Source organism: Biomphalaria glabrata, chromosome 10 (assembly GCF_947242115.1).
Source record: "Biomphalaria glabrata chromosome 10, xgBioGlab47.1, whole genome shotgun sequence".
NCBI lineage: Eukaryota > Metazoa > Mollusca > Gastropoda > Planorbidae > Biomphalaria > Biomphalaria glabrata.
In genome coordinates this window covers 25,341,930-25,359,708 of record NC_074720.1, presented here as the reverse complement: position 1 = coordinate 25,359,708, position 17,779 = coordinate 25,341,930, and the positions used below count along the sequence as shown (strand labels likewise).

General features: G+C 33.0%; 1 protein-coding gene and 2 long non-coding RNA genes across 9 annotated transcripts in view; 1 reads left to right on the top strand and 2 right to left on the bottom strand.

Annotated features, from left to right (window-relative positions):
• The window catches only part of LOC106071413 (protein FAM221A-like), a 29,342-nt gene extending 23,425 nt beyond the window's left edge, over nt 1-5,917 (bottom strand). Inside the window, exons 1-2 of one of the 5 annotated variants that reach the window (XM_056043948.1) lie at nt 5,758-5,917; nt 86-200 (exon numbers count right to left, since the gene is read on the bottom strand). In XM_056043948.1, coding sequence (XP_055899923.1) covers nt 86-159 — 74 coding nt within the window. In that variant the 5' untranslated portion in view covers nt 160-200; nt 5,758-5,917. Of the gene's footprint in view, nt 1-85; nt 201-5,168; nt 5,314-5,744 lie in introns of those variants that run through there. The other 4 variants (XM_056043947.1, XM_056043950.1, XM_056043951.1 and 1 more) reach the window with 4 other exon arrangements.
• A 4,960-nt stretch (nt 5,918-10,877) lies between these two features.
• On the top strand, nt 10,878-12,591 carry LOC129928811 (uncharacterized). Its single transcript, XR_008780294.1, has 2 exons — nt 10,878-11,551; nt 11,897-12,591. It is a non-coding gene; the product is annotated as an uncharacterized LOC129928811 (long non-coding RNA).
• On the bottom strand, nt 11,694-16,600 carry LOC106059436 (uncharacterized). 3 transcript variants are annotated; one of them, XR_008780293.1, is made up of 4 exons: nt 16,308-16,600; nt 15,751-15,980; nt 15,167-15,275; nt 11,694-14,406 (listed from the first exon to the last, which is right to left on the bottom strand). It is a non-coding gene; the product is annotated as an uncharacterized LOC106059436 (long non-coding RNA). The 3 variants fall into 3 exon arrangements; XR_008780292.1 differs by having other exon boundaries at nt 16,375-16,600; XR_001216234.2 differs by having other exon boundaries at nt 15,751-16,598.
• Between the last annotated feature and the right edge of the window lie 1,179 nt (nt 16,601-17,779).

Sequence of the window (17,779 nt, the reverse complement as noted above, 5' to 3'; positions counted from 1 at the left end):
GATTAAAAAAATAACTAGTTTAAATTTACAAATCAACATAAAGTAAAAGTAATTTTAAAATTGTAACAGATTTTCTTTATCATACCTTCTGTATTCTAGATAATCATCAACAGACTGAGCTGCATTGGCACCAAGAGTAAGATTATATTGCTTTTCCATGATTTCAAAAATAAGCTTAAACTTGATTGCCTGCCTCCTAGCTTAGACAAATGTAAAAATTTCATTGTTTTTCTACTGATACAGTTAAAATATATCTAATTTTTAGTATCTCGTTATAAAAAAAGCACTATATTCAAAGCATGCAAATTAATTTTATTCAGTTAAGTTTTACTTATTAGAGATATATATATTGGGTTCTTTAATTGCTTTGTCTAATTTTATAAGACATCCAAAGACTCAAATTATTTTAAATAAGTAGTTTCAGGATACTTTACAATTATTTTAAACTTTTTGAAATATTTTCTACAAATTGATTGTGATGTATCTTAAGTAAACTAATAAAAATATTTACTGCTGCTGGGGTGAATGACTGGATAGAAAATACAATAAACATAATTTCTTTTACTTGATTTAGATTTAGATGTAACATGTTTCCCCACCAATGTAAAATCGATACTTTAGGAGATTTTCAGGACTTTTAAAGAAAATATTTGATTTCAAGAGGGGAAAATAATAAATGCTCAATATTGTTAGATAAGTTAGATTTGAAGCTCAAACTTGTGTTCACAAAAAAAAAAATTTAACAATTAACAAACAAACAATTTTTTGCTTGATAACTAGACCTATATGCATTTGATGAGCAACATTCATCACTTTTTTTAAGAGCCATAAAATCTAATTATTCATCTAAATGTTCAGTAAAAAATACATCCAGCTTTTTAACATTAATAGGGAATGATCAGAATGTAAAGGATTGGTATATGACAATCATGACGCCAATGCTAATACTCCATTTTAAAGCTATTACTGTATTTGTCATCAACTTGCCGCAAAGTGATGAGAAATTTTTAGCTGTTTCATATAATAAGTATGATCAGCAATAATGGATTTTTTGGTTGAAGTCTATCTTAGTGCATGAATTAAGTTTGATTTTAAATGTTTGCCATGAGGACCACCTCGAAAGTTGAGGCCCCCTACATGTGAAAATAAAAAATGTTACCCTTTTCTTATATCTGGGAAAACAATTATTAACTTTATTTCAGAGTTTCTTATTATTGTATATAGATGCAGAATGTAGTGGGGCAAATAAACAGTTGAAAACTTATTGCTAATCATTTCAATAGTCTAAATAAAAGTTTTCTCAGTAAGCTCTCAATGTCTACTAATAAAACACTAGATTTCACTAGAAGTTTAAAAAAAAAACAACTTATTATTTTATATGTTTAAGTAAAACAGAGAATTTATATCACTTCTACACATTTTTATTCTGAAAATGATCATTTGCTGCTAGTTAGAAAATTCACAGTACAATGACTAAATTTGAAGTAAATAGTTGAGGAGGAAAGGCAAGACAGAGAGAGATAAAAAAGCCAGAGAACATGAAGCTAAAATGGAGAAGATGAGATTGGATGCAGTACAAGCCAGAGCTCAAACTGCACAAACCACACAAGGAAAGGGTACAAATGCAAATAATTCAAACAACTCTAACATACAGAGAGACAACCCTAATTCTCAAACATGGCTGAAAAGAAAAATACAAGGCTTCGATGAGCAGAAAGACAATATTGGAGACTTCTTAAAAAGGTATGAGGCGAAAATGTCCACATTAACATGCCAGAAGAAGAATGGTCTGAGATTAAATAGACTTAGTTCATGGTCAAGCTCTGACAATATGGCAAAACTATGATCAGCATGTTGATGATAGCTATCAAGTTTTAAAAAGGGAACTATTAAATGCTTATGGGCATAATGCTACAACCTTTAGAAAAAATACTTTGACAATATACCATCATTAGAAGTAGAACCCCAAACAACAATTAATATGTAAAAAGATTTTTTCAATAAGTGGATTAAACTAAAAAAAAGTAGGAAACTCTTTTGAAGCATTAAAGAATTTTATTTAACTAGATAACTTTATTAATAAGTGTGATAACCAACTTCAATCATTCATTAAATAGAGAAACCCTAAATCTTTAGATGAAGTAACAGAAATAATGAGAATATATAAAAATGCATACCCAAACAAACCATTTTCTGATAAAGATAAAAATAAGATAGATTCAATAGGATATACAAATGAGAAAAAAGGTCAGAAGTAAAGATAAATACACTAGAGAAAATGAAGATAGGTTTGAAAATAGACAGAGATAGAAATGGGAGATCAAAATCTAGGGATAATCATTCTAAAGAAATAACTTGTTTTAATTGCCATAAGAAAGGTCACACAGCTTCCAATTGCAAAAAACCAACATACTATAGAACAAATAATAGAGATTCATATAGAGATAGAAATCAAAACAGAAAAGGCAGTAGTAAACATAGAGATCGGAATCAAACAAGCAGAGTTTACTATACAAATGAATATCAGGATAGGGATAATAGGGATGAAGATAGTGAAATTGAGCAATTAAATTATGGTAACATTATAGAAGAAATTAACATTGTTGAAGAAAAGAGAAATAATTTTAAACTATTCAAAGGTCTAGTAAATGGCAAATCTGTAAATTTCATAAGGGACACAGCTTGTACAATAATTGCTGTTCATTCAAGATTTGTAGAACCATGGTGTTACTTGGGTTACATGAAAAAGGTTTGATTATTACATGCTAAATATAAAGCTTGTAAAGTTTTTGTTAAGATACCTTTCTTTACAGATTACTGTAATGGTGTAGCAATACCTAGTTTAACACAGGATATGTTATTGGGTAACATTAGAGGAATTAGATCCTGTACCATGAGGGATATTGAGAGATGGCAAAACAAATATGGTCATTTGCTAAACATAAGCATGAGAAACAGAAATACTAAACAATACAATAGACCCAGGAATAATTCATATAATAAAAGAAACATAACATGTTATAATTGTCATAAGCAAGGACATTTTGCCAGAGATTGTTGGAATATGTCACATATCAATCAGAAGATTGTGAGTTCTCATTGTTGTAAAAATGGTGAAAGAATGAATCAAAGTAGAATCAGATACAGAGACTATAAAGTAAATAAGTACACAACTTATGAAAACCAAAATGATGACATGACAAGATATAGTGTAAACTAATAAATGATATACTGAATATGGAACCATGATCAAAACTTGTTTATTTAAGTTTTATTTTGAGAGATGTTATGTGTTGAAAAAAAATATGGAACAGATGAATCCTAAATATAATGTTGATTTAATGAGTATATGACAATAATAAGTAATGGGTAAATTCTATGATGAAACTTTACATAGAATAGTGATGATATGTTTTAAACTTATAAAGTGGTTAAACTAATGTGGGAGTTTAAAGAGATATATTGACACATATATATTGATTCATAATGATAAATGTTGCCTAGATTGACACTTATATGAGGAATTGATACATGTAAATACAATGTATAAGTAGGCCCTACACTGCTGTTTTGGCAATTAACATGACACAAATTGAATGATAGTAAAAAAGGGAGATAAGTGAAATTTAAATAATTGTAAATAGACATCTGAAAGTAAGTATGTATATATTTTACTGTGCATCAGTTTCATCTATCATTGGAAAAAGTTAGGTCTATGAAAAAGGGTGAGTGGAAAAGAAAAATGGATGAAATTGCGTAAATGGTTGGCAAGAATAAGTTATTAAATGTAGTAATAAATTTTATAATATATTTTATAATATTATTTGTTGTCAGATTTCTGCCAGTTGAAGACACCTGTGGAAGAAAACCATGTTGTATGTTGTGAAGTGTCTACGGAATGCCACATTGCCATTTCTTATAAACTGTGATGAACTGAGTGATAGAATGCCACATTGCCATTTCTCATAAACTGTGATGAACTGAGTGATAGAATGCCACATTGCCATTTCTCATAAACTGTGATGAACTGAGTGATAGAATGCCACATTGCTATTTCTTATAAACTGTGATGAACTGACTACTAGAATGTACATTGTCATATGAACTACAGAGTGTCTACAGGATGCCAAATGAACTATGAGAGACATATTATGACTTGAAGTAAAGTGAACTGTCAAGATGCCTTATTTTATGTTGTTTTGTCTTCCCCAAAGAAATTAAATGCCTTTCTAAGACGTGACAGTAATAGAAAAAATATTGACATATTTTTTTTCCAAGGTTGGACACTTAGTTTTTATTTTTAGTTATGTAGAGACGCATCATAGTAGACGCATTTTGAACGTAACTAGTGACGCATTGACTAAGTTGGGTTGGAGGCTTCTTAGAGACAGAAAATCAGTTGTTGATAGGATTCCATCGGGTTAGATTGACTGTGGCCTTTTTGTGGATTAAACATTATTTAAACTGTTCAACTGCATTCCAGACTCATCTTTCCACTGTTAAAACAGATGGTTGTTTGTTTGCTTGTCAGTTACTAGCATTGTAATATACCCGTACAGGAAACCCAGACACCTGCAGAGTAATCTGTCATAATCTGACAGGCATCAACATTTAACTACAAGACAGACAGGCATCCATCACAATATATATATATAGGCCTATATATATATATATATATATATATATATATATATATATATATATATATATAAAAATGTCCTGGCTAAGTTTCAGGAGAATTCTATATACCAAAGCCTGAAAAGCAAACTTTCTTTGTTACTTGTTATTTTGAATTCTACAGCAAGCACAAATTAAATATTTTAATGTAAGAAAGCTAATAACTAGAGTATCTAGTTAGATGTAGACACTCGATCTAGATCTATAACTGTTGGGTTGCCTGAGCCAGCCAGGAAAACCAATTACTAGCCAGAGTTTAAGTCATTGGTTAACATGCATGACAATTAAGATTGACATGTAATATGTAGAATGTAGATCAATGCTAATCATCTTCTTTTTTATAGCAACATCTGTAGAAGATTTAGTAAGGATCTAGATTACTCTAGATCTACACTGTAACAACATTCACCTAGAATCTAGGTCTAGACTTAGATAGGACGATAGGTACTTCGATAAATAATTCAAAATCATCCTATTGCAATGTAACCTACTTAGATAGATAGAGCTAGAGAAATGCTTTCCAATGATACCAAACTTATGGTGCTGAGTTTACTTAGAATGTAGATCTAGAGTCCTAGAGTCTAGATCTAGTCACTAGTCGACCTCTACTCTACTATTATAGTAGTAGTCACTAGTATATAGGCCAATATAGGACTATATACTAATATATACTCATATTATTATATAGATTTATTCAATAGTTACTAGCTAGTGAGCAGTAGAGTAAAGAAGAGTCTAAAATAGAATTAAAAATCTAGATCTAGATTAAATGAGTAAATCTATTACTACACTCACTCTAGACTAGAGTTGAGTCTAGAGTATAGCCTACTCTAGACTCTAATATATTTTTTTTAGGTCTATAACTCTATTGTAGGCTATATAAGATTCTAGATCTACACCCTAGACCTAGATCTTATCATCTATAAAGTAGGCCTATAAAAATTATCTAATTCTATATACTTAAATATTATAAATAAAAAAAAATATACTAATAATCTAGATTATTCTCATGATCTATAAATATTTTAATAATAATATTATATTAATAATATCTAGATTAGATTTACTATAATTTAGTACATAAGTTAAGAGTCCATATATCTAGATCTAATTTATTTATATTTATATAGATATAATGTCATAAATATTAGATCTAGTTTTCTAGATGATAGATCTATTAAGACAAGTCGGAAAATCAGGATGCTATTAGTTGACTATCATAACTATGACAACGGGTAAACAGCATAATTTAAGTTTAAATCTACGACCTATATCTAGATTTCTATATAGCCTAAAACTCAGAAACCCCAAGTAGATATTGACTAAATAGGCTACATCAGAGGTTCTCATACCTTTTGAACCAGTCAAAACCTGCCCACGAAACCCTAAGTAAAAAAAGCTACATAGATCTAGATTATTCTAGATCTAAATGCAAATGTGAAAAACAAAACAGAAATAAAACATTATGACATTATGTTAAAGGAGAAAAAATATATTTATAGGCCTATGTAATTCATGGGCGTAGCCAGGATTTTTTTTCGGGGAGGGTTTTGGGGGGGGGGGGGGTGTCCCCCCCCCCCGCGAAAAAAAAATAAATATATATATATATATATGTGTGTGTGTGTGTGAGTGTGTGTGTACATAATTAATCTTTATTACATTCTGACCCTTTCGGAAGACGTTTAATGTTTATTGTAGACTACCCGCCCTTGCTAGCAAGGGGGTCTGGGGGAGTAAGCAGCGCTCCCCCAGCGCGGGGCGAAGCCCCGCCGCCGAGCACTATTTCTAGTATTGAAAGCCAACAAAATTCATATTCTGAGGTATCTACAGTGCATTATCTTGCTATTGAAAAGTTTTGTTTCAAAAACCTAATGTGCTATTCTTACTGACTTAGACCCTCTCGCACCGTTCGGCGCATTTTCCGGCAAGCTGTTTCCGCAACTCTTATTTTGCGTAATTCATTTTGTCGGAAAACATGTCCCGCAAAACCTCATGCGACGCTCTGTCACAACCTTACTAAGGATTCGACTCCCAGTTCGGCATATGAATTCTTTGATTTAGACCCGATCTCTATAACTGACTCCTAAAATCTGTCTTAGCCATCTTTGTTGAGACACATTTAATGATTTTCAATTTCGGCAGAAGACTATTCACACTTAATTAATGGAGCCCAAGCCACTGGTAGAAATTTGTAACCTTTCTTGAATACGCTCTTGTAATTACATGCCTGTATTTCGCTTTAGATTTTATATGGAAAAGGAAAGTTTTTTCGTCAAATCATCTGTTGAGGGGTTTTAAACTAAGAAATCTCTGGAGTTTTTTTTTTGTTTTGTTTTTAATTCAAAACCCCATTTAGCTACGATCATAGAATTTGGTGACTGTAGTTTGCTTTAAAATAATATCGAAGAGAGAGGTTTTCAACTCTAAACGCTCTGTAGGGGAATTTTAAACTCAAAACCATCTGGAGGGGTTTTAAACTTTATAGAAAAAGCCATCTGGAGGAGGGGGATTTAAACTCAAAACCCCTTTGGCTACGCTCATAGATTTTATAGTGTGTAATTTGCTTTTTTTTTTATATTGAAGAGGTACTTTTAGCTTCAAACCCCAACTGGAAGGGGGAGGGTGGTTAAACTCAAAACCCCTTTGGCTACGCTCATAGAATTTTGAGTGTGTAATTTTCTTTTTTTTATATTGAAGATGGGGTTATCGTAAATTTTGGATGGGGTTTTAAAATCAAAATCTTCCTCAACTGTGCTGTTGGAATTTGGGGATTGTTGTTTGCATTTTTTTTTTGTTTTGTTTTATAGAAGAGGGGGATTTAACTGCAAAAACCTCTGGTAGGGGGTTTAAAATTCAAAACCCCCTGTAGGGGGTTTTAAACTCAAAGACCCCTGGTAGAGGGATTTGTATCTCAAAACCCCCTGATAGGGGTTTTTAAAATCTCAAAACCCCCTGGTAGGGGGATTTAAACTCAAAACCCCCTGGTAGAGGGTTTTTAACTCAAAACTGCCTCGGCTGTGCTGTGGTAAGTGATGATTTAGTATTAAAATCTCACCTAAAATAAACAAAATGAAAGCAAAAATCAGTCACTTAATTCCGTCCCCCTCCCTGCGGGGGGGGGGGGATTTCATTTCGGGGGGGGTTTGAACCCCAAGAACCCCCCCCTGGCTACGCCCATGCTATGTATGTATGTGTGTGTGTGTACATAATCTTTATTACATTCTGACCCATCATTCTTTCGGAAGACGCTTATATTGTGCCCTAGAATAGGTTCTTCCTGGAGTTAGTGGGAAAATTGTAGACCCCCCGCCATTTCCAGCAAGGGGGTCTGGGAGAGCGCTAGGAGCTGCCCCAGCGCGGGGCGGAGCCGCCGCCAAGCACAATTTCTGATATTGAAAGCCAACAAAATGCATATTCTGAGGTATCTACAGTGCATTTTCCTGATATTAAAAAGTTTTATTTCAAAAACCTAATGTGTTATTATTACTGACTTACACCTTCCCACCCCATTCGGCGCATTTGCCGTCAAGTGTTTCCGCAAAAATCTGTCACTGGTAATGTCTGAAGCCTCTTCCCACCTGCTCTGAGGACCTCCATGAATGTGTGGCGCCAAGTTGTACTAGGATGTCATCGCAACTCTTCTTATGCCTAATTAATTTTGTCGGAGAACATGTCCCGCAAACCACATGCGACGCTCTGTCACAATCTTACTAAGGGTTTCCTTGATTTACACTCGATCTCTATAGTACTGACTTCTAAAATCTGTTTTAGCCATCTTTGTTGAGCCACATTTAGTGTTTTTCAATTTCGGTAGATGACTATTCACTGCACTTTATTAATTGAGCCCCACCACTGGTAGAAATGTGTAACCTCTCTTGAATACGCTCTTAGAATTAAGTGACTGTAGTTTGCTTTAGATTTTTATATAAAAAAAAAGTTTTATCGTCAAAATCATCTGTTGGGGGTTTTAAACTAAAAAATCTCTGGAGTTATGTTGTTTTTTTTTAAATTCAAAACCCCATTTAGCTACGGACATAGAATTTGGTAACTGTAGTTTAATTGCTTTAGAATAATATTGAAGATAGAGGTTTTCCACATCAAAACGCTCTGTAGGGGGATTTTAAACTCAAAACCATGTTGAGGGGTTTTAAACTTTAAAAAAAGCCATCTGTAGGAGAGGGATTTGAAATAAAAACCCCCAATTGTCTTGCCTACGCTCAAATAATTTTAGTGTGTAATTTGCTTTTTTTATATTGAAGAGGTATTTTTTAGCATCAAACCGCTCTCAAGGGGGGTTAAAACTCAAAACTCCTTTTGGCAACGCTCATAGCATTTTGAGTGCGTAATTTGCTTTTTTATTACATTGAAGATGTGTTTTTTAGCTTCAAACCCCGCTTGCGGGGGGTTTAAACTCAAAACCCCTTTGGCTACGCTCATAGATTTCTGAGTGTGTAATTTTCTTTTTTTTTTATATTGAAGAGGGGAGTTTAAACTCAAAACCCCTTTGAATACACTCATAACATGTTGAGTGTATAACTTGCTTTTTTTTTAATATTAAAGAGGTATTTTTTTACCTTCAAACCCTGCTGAAGGGGGGTTTAAACTCAAAACTGAGTCAAAATCCATTTAGCTACGCTCATAACATTTTGAGTGCGTAATTTGCGTTTTTTTATATACCGGGTATTGAAGACGTATTTTTTAGCTTCAAATCCTACAGAAGAAGGGGTGGGGGTTAAATCAAAACCCCTTTGGCTACGCTCATAGAATTTTGAGTGTGTAATTTTCTTTTTTTATATTGAAGAGGGGGTTTATCGTAAATTTTGGAGGGGGTTTAAAAATCAAAATCTTCCTTAACTGTGCTCGTGAAATTTGGGGATTTGTAGTTTGCATTTTTTTTTGTTTTGTAATATAGAAGAGTAGAATTTAACTGCGAAAACCCCTGGTTGGGGGTTTTAAACTCACCCCCCCCCCTGGTAGGGGGTTTAAAACTCGAACCCCCCCCCCTCTGGTAGGGTTTTTTTTTAACTCAAACCCCCCTGGTAGTTTTTTTTTAACTCGAACCCCGTGGTAGGGGGTTTTAAACTCAAAACCCCCCTGGTAGGGGTTTTAAACTCAAAAACCCCTGGTAGGGGTTTAAACTCAAAACGTCCTTTGCTGTGCTAAGGCAAGTGATAGTTTAGTCTTAAAATCTCACCTAAAATAAACAAAATCAAAGCAAAAAATCAGTCACTAAATTCCAATTTCATTTCGGGGGGGGGGGTGAACCCCAACCCCACCCCACCCCCCCTGGCTACGCCCATGATATATGTATATGTACATGATTTGTGCTATCCTTGTTCGAACATTGGTCTATGTTCCATATTTGTTGATATGTAAGCTGCTCTAGTATTCAGTGGCGATGGCGTAGCTTGGAATTTGCCATCATTGGTGGGCCGAGGGGGGGGGGGGGCTTGACCTCTTTGAGAGGGCCTGCACTTTCCGTAATAGCCTATTTAATATTTAATGTAAAAGAAAAAACACTCATTTGGGGGCCCCCCTTTAGTGGGTTCCCCGGGGAATTTTCAAATTCTTTCCCTCCTCCTCCCCCCCTCCCCCACCCTAGCTATGTCTCTGCTTGTATTGGCATAGATTCATCTGTGTTTGAGATTCGACTTTGTCCACACACACACACAAAGAGTTAAACACCCAATCAGAAATAGTGAAGAATTTATTTAGTTTAGGTCGTAATAGAATAGTTCGTAATATAATGGACGCATTAAACAGTAGTGCGGATATATACTCCATCTTCCAAGGCGCTATGAGAGTAGGCCTACAGACGAAACAATTCCGAATAATGTTGATGGCCAAAACCCATCCTTGTTTTACCCTGCTCTTGATATATAATACCGGTAACTAAAAAAAAGTCTTAGAGTAAGAACTGTCAAACTTTACAGTTCCTATCATGTGAAGCTGACAGTAGTTTCAATAGCTTATTTGGACAGACAATTTTCACCAGTAAAAACCACTTCTGCTTACTGTTAGCATATTGCTAAATGAAGTTCATATTTCTATTACTTTCTACTCAAGTCACCCAAGAGAAATTTTATTTAAAACGAAAACTTTTTATAATGCATTTTTTTTTTACTAAAGGAGCATACTACTTCCAAAAACCTGATTTGATTGTCACTAAATTTCAAATTGAAGGGGATTGTCACGTACACTATGACCATATATGATAACAGTTTCGGGTTGTTTGCCGACATAGCTTGACATAGCTGGGAAAAAAACCAAGCATGTAATTAAATGAACTCCATTGGTTCCGAAAGTTAATTGTTGTACATTAGACTGCAATGATTGGTTGGTCTGGGAGGGGTAAGTTGTTGATCACGTGATTACGAGCTGAAGCCCGGATGAAGCGTGTAGCTAGCTCCCGGCCAGTCTTGTCTCGGAAGTTGTAGTATTAACATCTAACTTGTATGTAACGTGAAATTGAGAATATATATCTTATTTGTATTAAGACTCAGATATACTATTGTGTAGATTCAATTCAAGTACATTTTAACTATTTGTGAATAGTGTTTTCAAGTTATTAATTAAAGTAATTGTTTTGGACGAAGAGAAGTTTCTTCATTGAATTTAGATCGTACTTAGATCATATTTGTCAAGTTGTAAATCCTAGACGATCCTCTTATTAATTGGCAACATTCTATATGATCGTATTATCAACATAGATCTGTCTACTTCTATACGATCATCTTATCGAAAGATCATTTCAAGATCCTCGGCAATCACGATCATTGATGGTACAATATAGTTCAAGTTTGATCGTGACAGTAGCACAATCTTAGATTGTGACATCAACACCATTGATGATCGTGACAGGGATCTACTACAAGTGAGATTTTTTTTTACTTTCTCCAATAAGATTGTGTGTTGTAATTTTAAAAAAAACATACATGTATCACTTTAAATTACTTGTCATTGTGAAATAATAGGTAAAAAATCACCTTAAGTGCATGTTATATTTAATCCTATGCGTAAAATTTATTTACATTTTTTAAAAAATCAGTAAAGCAGGCCTAATTGTAGAGAAAAAATTATTTCTTGTGATTGCATTGAAATCAGCTTTAAAGATGCTGTCCATTGTTGTAACATAAAGTAGTCTTACATTTGTTATTAGCAAATATATATATTTATAACATGTCTAAACTAGTTTGAATTTCTTTTCTTTTTCTCTCAGCTGCTCATGAATTTTGAGATTGTACAGCAAATAGAGGTACAAATTTTATCTGCTTCCACTTAGACAAACAGCATGGAAATGTGCTATTGTAATGAGTAGAAGATATTTGTCATTTAGAGTATCATGTGTCATTGACTTATGAAAACATAATGCAACAGCAAATTATCAGTCAGCACATTTCAAGATGAGGAAAAGAACAGTATAAGCTACATTCATTGATGCATAATTTATACAAAATGTATAGTCAACCCAGTCATCAGTCCATTTTTTTATGAGGCCAGTTATAGTTACAATGAAGGGATGAAATTTCAGATAATATTCTGTTTGTTTTATGAAATGAGAATAGACCTACATTAGAAATTGAAATGGTCAGCTTCAGTATTTAATGTTTCATTTAAAAATGATAATTTTATTAATACATATTTGATGTACAAACAAATGTTTTTGTAAAATGTTTGTAAAATGTTTCACATGTTTCGGATGTTCCTTCAGAGTTGAAGATAGTTTACTTCCTAGTCCAAACCTCCTGCAGGACGACGGGGGATGGGAGCGGGCAGGGTTTGAACCCTCGGCAAATCCAAATGACAGTCCAGCGCCCAAGCCGCATGACCAGGCAGCCATGAATGAATGAAAACCATTCAAACACTTTTTTTTGTGAAGTATAGATGATTAAACTTGTAAGTGTCTAAACAATACTACATCGACATTAACTTATTATTATAGACTTTTTACAGGAATGTATCTTAAGCTTGAGTGAAAGAGAAAGTTGCTATAATTTAAATCAGTGATTCCCAAAGTGGTCTATATAGACCCCCAGGGGTCTACGAAGACTTCAAAGGGGTCTACGAAAGTGAAAAAGTAAATTGGGGGTCTATGACTTTAATGTTCACACCCCATTAATGTAACTATTTCAAACACTTATAAATGATTTGTACTTTAGTTATAAATATTTATTCCCAAACTCAAAAGTAAAATAGTTGTATTTAATTTCAATACTTATTTAAATAGATAATTTTGTCTACATGTAAGTAATGTCTAACAAAAAGAAATCTTGATTTTAAAGCGTTGATTATTTATTTCCTTGTTAAATAAGCGATTGTCTATAATAAGAGCCTTTTATGGCCATAAGAAACCAATTACACTCAAGGATTATTTGAGACTATGCCACCCTGACAAAAAGAGAAAAGTGAAAAAAAAATTCAGAATAGACTCACAAAATCTTTTTTCAACATCATATAGAAAAGATGGTGGTTTGTGAGTGTTTTTTACAAGATCTCTTAAACTATAGCCAAATACAGAAAACACTAAAGATAAAACATTGATTTTACCAGCCCTTGAAGTAGTTTTAAAAACTGTTTTACACAAACCTTCATCTGATATTATGAAACGAATTTCTTTTAGTAACACTACAGTTCAAGTACACATCGGTGTGATGAGCATTAAAGCTGCAAACTGCCTAATGGCCTTCAGCTCCATATTTTTCTCCAGGGCTGACCCACAAAACCTTTCCCATGTTTGGGTATATAGCTGCAAAGCAGCAGAGGTTTGAATTCCATTTTCCTTCGGCTAGGTAGGCTGCAAGCCAAGGCTAATGAGTCCCTCCTGCCCGAAGCTTACTGGTTTAGGCGCCAGTAACTCACCTTTGCCCTTTCTCTTGTTTGTGAAAACAGCTACGCAGGCTCAATATTTGAGCCAGACGTGAAAGTTCAAGAAATACATGAGAGACTGCTCTTTGCGAACACTTTTACAATGATACTTAAGGCAAATTAATTAATTAATGTTTAATGTTTGAAGGACTACTTCAAAGAAGAACGAATTCCTATATGAAACAATATCGGTAGAAACGGATGATGAACATGCAAAAAAAAAAAACATTTCCAATTTGTATGGTGATTCCAGCAATACATATTAATTGTTATTTTAATTGGTTTAAATTTGAATTATATCTGTAAAAAGAAAGATAGATCTCTCTAACTTATGATGTACATGTAGCTCTACATTACTTTTTCACTCTTCGACTCACTGCAGTTAGAAATTAGTTTAAAAATTAGTTTATTAATGTGCAAAAATGCAATGTAAGTTAAGCAGGGGGTCTACCGAAAATCAGAAAACATGGCAAGGGGTCTACGAGACAAAAAAGTTTGGGAACCACTGATTTAAATAATAAAATTTAATAGTCTGAACATGTAACTAAAAATTGAAAAATGCTAACATTTATTGACAAGTGAATATTGGTAATGATGTGCTTTCTATTTTAATAAGTCAATAATATTAGTAAGAACAATATTATCTTCACTTTCTTAATATTATAAACACAATATTTCCTGAAAAGATTTTTTTAAATTATAGAAATAATGCTCAAGTCTTCAGAAATGGTAGTTTTCAGAATCATCAAATCAAGAACAACATAGTATTCATGAACTTCCAGCTATCAGCAAGCTCCTAGTAGGTATTATGAAGCACATTCTCCTTCAACTCAGAGGATCACAGGCACTGGACAAATTCTAGTACTGTTGATGGAATAGAAACAACATACATTAAATTCATAACAAGTCACCAATTCAATCTTAGTTTCATATAATACCAAATTTCCATATTTTCAAGTCCTTTACGGATAAAATCAATTCTGAAAACATCTAACAAAACAGTTCCTTAAAAAGTATATTAGAGGTTTTACATAAAAAATGCTATGGGAACATATTATGAAACAAAAATATTACACAAAAAATAAGGAATAGTATAATAATAACAATATTTAATCTTTGACATTATATTCAGAATTTTATGAAACTTTAATGAATCATTAAATGCACTTGAAAGTGAAGGGAACAGATTTTTTAAAAACTTTAGGAAATTTTCTGCACAAGCATGCTGAGGTAACCCAAATAGAGTCATTGAATATTGTACTGTGTGTTTGAAACATAATTTTTTACTGCATACATTAAATTATAAACATATCTTTGCAAATTTAAAGGGAGAATTCAAAGACTGCTTTTATTCTTTTTGCACTAAGATAAAAGTATTGAATTTTAAGCTGCCCTACTTACTGGAAGGAGGCCTGGTGGCTTAGTGGTAAAGCGCTTGGCTTCCGAACTGGGGACTGGGTACCTGACATTAGTTGGGGAAAGTAAAGGAGGTTGGTCATTGTGCTGGCCACATGACACCCTTGTTAACCGTAGGCAACAGATGTCAGAAGCAGATGATCTTTACATCATCTGCCCTATCGATCACAAGGTCTGAAAGGGAAACTTTACTTTTTTTTTTACTTACTGGAAGTTTCGTAGGAAGAGTTTTGGCATAACAAGTGAGTTTTGTGGCATCCATCCTATTGATAAACTCTTAGGAATAAGAAAGCATCATTTCTTATTGAAATATACACCTGCGGAAAAGAAAAGAACAATTGCTTTTAATGTGAGCAATAATAAAATTCTCTAATTAAATTTTAAAAATCTCCAAAATATTTACAGTGACTTAGTTCAAAGAATTATGTAAAGACTTTCTTTAAGCATTTTCTCAATTCATCTGACATCCTTTTCCACCAAGATAACTGGTTAATCTGTACTTCTTGAATTTTTGCATAATATATTTAATTCTTATGCAAGAAAGTATACTTTGAAGGAAAACACCTTAGATAACAAAAGAGTGGTATTGGCCTGCATGAGCCAATTATCACTTAAAAATTACCCTGCACAGGCTGGAGGGAATATAATATGTTTTATTTACAACATAACAATAATATTGTGTAAATATTCTCCGAGAAAATTAGCTTTAAATAAAATAGCACATGGATTCTTACAATTTAAATAGAACTATATAACGTTTAAAAATAAATTATTAATTACTTAAAAACTTACTGTTAAATGTATTTATACAGCTTCTGGCACTGTGTGCAAACTCCTTTGAAAACAATAAAAACATATTGTGGCCATATCTGGGTAAATACTTGAATCCACACATTGAATGGTAGCAATTAGAGCCCTTTGGGTACCATTCAACATCCTTTGTGTACTTCTTTGGTAGTTAAGAGAAAAGTTAAGATCTAGATCTACAGTGAATACACTCAATTTGGTACCTACTGGAATGTCTGAGAATAATGAAAAAAGAAAATATAACCAATTAGAATGTCTAGTCCAATCTAGTACAGTTGTTAATATAATAAGAGCTAGATCTAGTACATGAGTAGGGACTCTATGTTAATGGGCAATGGCTGTAGACAGTAGTATTGCTCATCAGAAACATTAAATCTGTAGTGTATAATCAGTGTATAGAAATAGATCTAGATACAGATTCTAGATCTTATAAGTATTAGAGTCTAAGTCTAGGTCTATTATTATTATATAAAATATAGATATAAACTACTATATAGATTAGAGTCGTTTTTAAAGATAAAGTAGATCTGTGAGCCAAGCACTTCCATTCAAGATTCACATATGAAGAAGCTAAGGCTAAGACGAAGTTTAAGTTAACAAGTCAGTAACTGAGTAAGTCACTAAGTCAAATTAATCATTTAAATAAAATTTAATGATTAATCATCTCATGTTGATCGTGCCATGATCAACAAGGTAAGATGAAGCTGATCATCTAGACTTGAGATTTATCCTAGAACTAGTCTAGAGTCGACTAGAGCTAGATTCTATATAATAGGTGGCCTATATACTATAGATTCTAGAATCTAGATCTATATCTTGATTCTCTAGCTGGGTTTATCAGACACACAAAGATGATGAATCTAGCAACTCGACGTTCATAATATAGTTAAGAGTACTAGTAGTTTATTTATTTCGGACATTACATGAATTCGGACATTCGCTGTTTTTTGTGGTCATTAAATAATTATTTTAATATGCATTATAAAACTAGCGCGCTGTATAATGTGCTTGTCCATTTTCCAATTATTCTGACCCAATTTCCTTCCATTTAGCTGTCTTTTTATGTAAGAAAAACGAATTTGTTAGTCAGGTTGTTGTTTTTTCCTATGTTACCTGGATGACTTTACCTCTTCCTAGGGTTAAGACTATATTTTTTGATTGGCTAAGTCTATACTAATGAGCCCGGCAATATTTATTCTGTTTTTGGAGCTAATTTATTTGATTTATAAGCCACGTTTTCTAATTCCATACTAAAAAAAATAAATAAATACGGTGTCCAAATTAAATTACGATTTTCTTACCAAAATTTATTTCGGACAGCCAGTTTTGGACATCAATAAAAATGATCTTATATTATATTAGTTCGTTTGTTCTTGTTGTTTTTAAATAGAGAATAAATGGGCAAATGTTTGGAGTGAGCTTGGTACATTGAATGAAGTTAAATGCTTAGATCTAGACCTACTAGATAGATCTAGATTTATTGAGAGAGATTATAGAGGATTCAGTTAGGCAAGAATGGCTATCGTAACCTGTAGGGGCCTACTATACTACAAAAGATCATCTGTATTAGAAATTTATTAAATTAATAAACAAACAAAAAAACACAAACATTCAACACACATCTAATCATGCAAACCCCAAACATTCAACACACATAAAATAAACAAACATAAATAAGTCTAAAAGTCGGTGAAGAAATCACTATTCCAGTGACCTAATTTTGGTAGAATAAGAGTGTTCATATTTTTATTTTTTGTGTTCGTATTTATGCATAGTTTGAAAACATCGTAATGATTTCATGTGAGGGGCTATGCCTGGGGATCTTAAAATTTAGTTAATGTTAATATAGAATTAAAATCTGAGTTTATTGATGCCTAAATATAGAGACTGTCCGAAATAAATTATGGTGTCCGGAATCAAATAATGTGGGTCAAATGTGTCCGAATTAAATGAAAACACACGGCCTCTTTGACCTTAAATATAATAACAAATATAGGTTTGGGGAACAAATATA